A 6,000-nucleotide genomic window follows, 5' to 3' on the forward strand; every position below is an offset into this window, starting at 1 on the left:
TTGTTTCTTTGGAGAACATTGTAGTCCGCTACTTCACAACCTGAAATTATTACATACAAATAGGGCTAGGTATACAGTGTTATAAGGTATTAAGTGTGTATGGGCAATTGACACATTCATCCAAATATATCTTGCAGACACATATATACACAATTGTTTGCCTACAGTCTGCTATTGAATGCTGGTGAAAAACAAAACACTGTTCAGGGTACATTTTACTATGCATTAACTGAAAAGTGGTATCGAATATGCCTGTACATAGTGTGAACCTACAGTAGCTTACATTCAGTTGGGCAGCAAAGCAATAGTTTCCTCATAATGTACACACAATACTGTTTATCAAAACTTGTTTGTGCTATAATGTAACATCTATTTACAGGTATCTTTATATTTGCATGTTTAAATATAAAGAATGGGCTACTTTTTAATATTTGTTTAACTTTTTTATGTAGTTTTATTCAGTTTGATATGAATGATACAGACATAGATTATAACTGGTTGATACTACATACATCTTTTATTGATTCAGATGTTCTCAATAATATGACCCATTATTAGAATTATTTTTTTAATACTAATTTAAAAAAAAAGTTACATAAAAATCTAACATTGGAATGATTGGTACTTTGCTTAGATGAACATAAAAAAAATTACTAATAAAGAAGTTATAATTGGTAGATGAAAAAGATATATTACCTTAAAAGAGGTGTAGAAGGATTGCCAGTCGTCTTCCTCCATATCTGTAGAGGAAATTGTTGACAAGCAAGTTGCAATAATTAAATCCAAGCTTCCTGTGCTGCCATTTGAATTGATACTTGGTTCAGTGAAACTAACTTGCATTGCAGGATCTGGCTGTGCAACAGCTAACCGCTGCCTGTGCTTGGAGTGAATTCGATGCAGAAAACTGAAAAGCACAAACGGGAACACAGTCTCTGTGCTTGACTGCTGGCTAACTGAAGCATAGAGCTGTAGAACAGCTTCATTTGTGCAGCAACAGAAGCCTCTCCTCAAGCTGTACTCATCAGTATTGACAGACAGTGCTCTATAATAGAAAAAAAGATAGCCACATGCTCCCACCTTGCAGCTGACACATGCCAGACATATCAAAGGCATTTTAAAAGATGACACATTGTATTGTGCTGCAACATTAGAGACCATTTATTGTATACACTGTACATTTCATTTCTACAGTCTGAATTGAAAGAAGCTGACGTTATCTATCCCTGGCAGATGGGTTAATATATAACAACATAATATATTGATGCTTTACTCTCCCTTCGGATCAAGTTCCTTTTTATGAAATCTCTTTTTATTTAGAGCGTTCACATAACTCTAATCACTGGATTGATACGACAAATTTTAAAGGGTACATAAAAGGGTTCTCTGAACAACAAGGAAATGCACAATCAATATGTATACCATGTGTAAGACCAGGTGAGATCATGTCAGGTATAAAAATCTAATAGGTTAGCAGAGGACCATTAGTTTGGTGGCTATTAAGTACAGTAGTGTTCAATATATATATATACTGTGGTGCCTTGGATTACGAGCAGAATTCGTTCCGGGACCATTCTTTTAATCCAAATCAAATTTTCCCATAACAAATCATTGCAATGCAGAAAATTGGTTCCACACCCCAAAAATAAGGATATTTTATGCTGAGTAACATGTAAAACAAAAGAAACAAACATTTAGAAGCAGCTGAATATGTGATATTATAAGTTACTGTACAGTATAGCAATCAGCATGTGGAGTATAATGTATAGTAAGAGCATAAACCTGAAAAACCAGCAGCAGTTTGTAGATACATGATATAACTGCAGATCTCTATAATGCAGTAGCATACTATTACAGGCTAAAATAGAGAAACAGGGCTGCTGTCACAGGTCCGCATGGTCACATGAAAGTAATGGGGAAGGGGGGGGAGTGTTCAGCATGGACCAATCAGGAAGTGAGAATCATAGAGCTCTGCAGGAAGACAGTGACAGAGATATCTCTATACAGCAATGTAAATGGCTGAGTGTAAGTGCAGGTACATTGTAGCAGCAGTGTGTATAGCTGAGTGTAAGTACAAGCAGATTATAGCAGGAATGGAGAGGATGGGAAACACAAAGGCTGAAAGAGACTGCAGAGAGCATAAAGGAATAAGCAGGGCATATGTGGACATACATGCCGCACTCTCTGTCCAGGGAGAGAGGGGCTACAGCTATGGAGAGATTACCTCCACAGTCATGTGTCCTGATGTAAGCCCCAGCCTGAAGCTAGGATTTGGAAGGTGAGAAAGACTTCCTGGGTCAGAGTACAGTGCTGTAGACCAGGCTATGCAGATCATACCCCTGCCCGCTCCCCCTCCCATCCAGCACCCAGTACAGGGAGCTCTTAAACCAAAGCAATGCTCTCCAACCAAGTTGCAATTTTGAAAAACTGTGAGCTCTTCTTGTAAAACACTCTTAATCCAAGTTACTCTTAAGCTAAGGTACCACTACATATATATATATATATATATATATATATATATTTATATTTATTTAAGAGTAACTTCGAGTAAGAGAGTTCTCAAACTTAAGTTAGGTTCTCGAACTTAATTAGTTCAGGAAGGCAGTTTCAGAACTGAGCAGTGTTTTCCCATAGGAAATAATGTAAATGTGTTTAATTGGTTCCAGCACCCACCAAAAATTACCTACAATACTTATTTATTACATTGCGGGATAACTAGACTACAAGGGGCATGACTTAAGGGGTTAACTAGACTACAAGGGGCATCACTGGGGGTTAACTACAATAGCAGGGGCACTAGGGGAACAATACTTTGCCTTGCCCCAGTTGCTGCAAACCCACGCTACTAACTGCTGCACACAGTATGCGGCCCTCAAATTATTTTATTAATGCCCAACTGGCCCTCGACATGGAAAAGGTTCCCCACCCCTGGTATAGTAAATTACAGAACAGCACTATACTGTACAGTACATTTTAAACAAGAAGCATTCAACAAATCCAGCAATTATAGTACAGTAGTCACTAACTCCTCACTCATCCTTTACTGTATAGAGTCCTCCTCCCCACTACAGCATTGTTAGGTATGGAAGATGGTGGTGCACTGACTGTACTACTACTGTACTGTATATGCATCCCAGCAGTCTTATACAGTACTGTACTATATGTGAAGCCTCACCAGTGCCAAACTCACCAGGTATAACCCACCATCCACAGTCGCAAAAACATTCAGATACCAAGCAAAGTTTGAATTCTGAAGATTACTTCAAGGTAAATTTTTTTTTGGAATACTGCGGTATTACTGTACTTCAAGACTGGGTTCCCCGAAAAGTGTTTGAGAACCAGTCTGGGTGGGTTATTACTCCACTCCGGACCACCATGATAACAACCCAAGGGACCCTGTAGCAGCCAGGCAGGTCACTGACCACAGGGGAACAAGGTTTAACGGGTCCTCTAAAATAAAAGCAGGTGTGCCACCATACCTGTGTGCCCAAGCGGCACTGGCGTCATGACATAACACCCTAGTGTTGAAGTGATGTTCAACATGAAGAGATGTTGAACATCTTAGACAGTGGTCATTCTTTGACACTGGAGGCACAGCCGTGTCAAATGTGTCCGTGACTTTTCTGGCGCTGAACGGCACAAGTCGTAGTCACTACCAGACTGATAAAAGCGGTAGTGGAGGGTGTAAAGTTAGCACAGATAATGCATTTCAAAACGTAGCCTCTTTGTTAGATCAATATAAAGTAGATCTCATCTGGTAGTGACTACAACTTGCCGTTCAGCGCCAGAAAAGTCCTGAACCCTTCAGCCTGCAACTCTGCTTCTGATCTTGTACCGAACCCTCCCCGGCTCCATGGACTGGCTGCAAGAAAAATTATTGCTAATGCACACTTAAGGGGTACTCTGACATCAGAAAATTAGTAGTTTTGCTTCCATTTTCCCTGCCGGTTTACTGTTCTGCCTTTTACTAATGGTGTGCAACACAAAAATGCCAGAGACCCGACTCATCCATCGTTTTTGAAGCAAAATCTGGAAAGTGTTCATGTCATCGATGTGTCCTTTAAAACCATCCATAACCAACATATTATTTAAGCAAACCATCATTTTTCACAGGTTTTCAATTCTAAAAGTCTGCCATTTCTAGTGTTGTGGTATGGTCGGCATTCACACGTTCTGCGAATAAGTTCTGTACACAGAAGATCTGCTACTTATCAGATTTACAGGCCGAAACTGTTTAAATCTTTGTGGTACTGCATTGACGCAGCAGCGCAACTGTGTCAGTACAGTACCATAAAGATTTAAACTGATTTGAAGCTTGCAGCAACATAATGACACGTTGCTGGCAGGTGCATTTTCAATGCCCGAACCATATTCACAGAACATGGCTATAGTTTTGTCATGTTAAAAACGGGCTAGATTTACTAAGGGCAATAGGACACATTAATAATCTGTTGATTTTGGAAACTAAAAGCCTGAGGCATAGGGTTCTTGAAAACCAGACCATTTTAGTAAATTAGACCCCTACTGATGTAGGCTGGAGGGGCTGTCAGGGAATCACTCAGGTGATTGCGGTAAAAGATCTGTCCAAGCCCCCTGTTATATCAGTGGGTGCTGCATTGCCACAGGTGCGAGGGAGAAGCCAGGGACAAGACAAATATTGTAGTCCTTCTAGTTTCCATTTCCTGTCAGCTGACACCAGTACTATAAGTGATAACACTTTATTAGTAAGTGATATATCTTGGGGTGATATGCTTTTTTTTCAGAAGTCTTGACATATTTACTAAGGGTTTTGTACACTGCATTTTTGCAATTTTTCCCCATCCGTTTTATGCCAAAAAAACAAAAACAAATTGCAATTGGATACATCTATTTTGATCAATTTTTCCATGAACTTCCATCATAAAAAAAAGAAAAACGCATCCTTACACAAAAATCATGGGTGACCACATTTTTGTGTGCGCTAAAAGAAAATTGGAAGTCGATAGAAAAAAAAAGGATCAAAATGGATGCACACAAAAACAGCTATTGTTTTTTAAATAATTTCCATTACTTGACGTTACATGAGGGCCTTCCCCCCCCCAAAAAAAAAAATGGCCGACATTTCTACAGTGTGTGAACATAACCATGGGATATTTACCAGACCTGACCAATACCACCATACTGTCACTGGGTAACACTGCCACACCAGACCTGACCAATACCACCATACCAGACCTGAACAACACCACCATACTGTGATTGGATAACACCGCCACACCAGACCTGAACAACACCACCATACTGTGACTAGATAACACTGCCATACCAGACCTGACCAATACCACCATACTGTGACTGGATAACAGTGCCATATCAGACCTGACCAATACCACCATACTGTGACTGGATAACACTGTCTTACCAGACCCGACCAATACCGCCATACCATATCTGACCAAGGTGGGAGACTAAAAAATGTTTTAAAAACAGTTGTTTCCTTCCCCCTGCTCCTTGGTACTGCCCTAGGCACCGGACCATGGGTGCCTAGAGGTAAATATGGCCCTACTCACAAGATGCAATAGTCCTTACGTGTGTGAATGCTGAAAAGACATGGCTGGAATGCAAGAAGTCCCAAATTCACATTATTCTCACATCACATGACTAGTTTCATGTGACCAGTCAAAATAATGTGCTAGTATCACAGCAGAAAACCCAACCTGTGTTTATTTGTATCACTAGAAGGTGTCACCCAAGTCAAGGGAATCATTATACTATATGTGTGTGTGTGGGGTCGGATAGATTCACCAAATGCAGGGGATCTCACTATTTTTTTCACACTTTGCACCATGGAACATTAGGTTCCCTCTACAGGCTTCCCGCACATATATACTGTATACTTTCTTCAGGTTTTACCCCGGGCACCTACTTTGCAACTTGATCTTATAGGTCCTGTTTCAATCCTATAATATATACTGTTTGTGCAGGGGCGTAGCTAGGGGTTCAGCCTGGGGGGGGCGAGTGAGT

General features: G+C 40.2%; 1 protein-coding gene across 1 annotated transcript in view; it reads right to left on the reverse strand.

The window, feature by feature from the left end:
- The window catches only part of NPSR1 (neuropeptide S receptor 1), a 133,425-nt gene extending 132,585 nt beyond the window's left edge, over window positions 1-840 (reverse strand). The window contains exon 1 of the mRNA XM_069960355.1: window positions 697-840. Within this exon, the coding sequence (XP_069816456.1) occupies window positions 697-840 (144 nt within the window). The remainder of the gene's footprint in view (window positions 1-696) is intronic.
- Window positions 841-6,000: the final 5,160 nt, after the last annotated feature.

This window comes from Dendropsophus ebraccatus, chromosome 2 (genome assembly GCF_027789765.1).
Source record: "Dendropsophus ebraccatus isolate aDenEbr1 chromosome 2, aDenEbr1.pat, whole genome shotgun sequence".
Classification (NCBI taxonomy): Eukaryota; Metazoa; Chordata; class Amphibia; order Anura; family Hylidae; genus Dendropsophus; species Dendropsophus ebraccatus.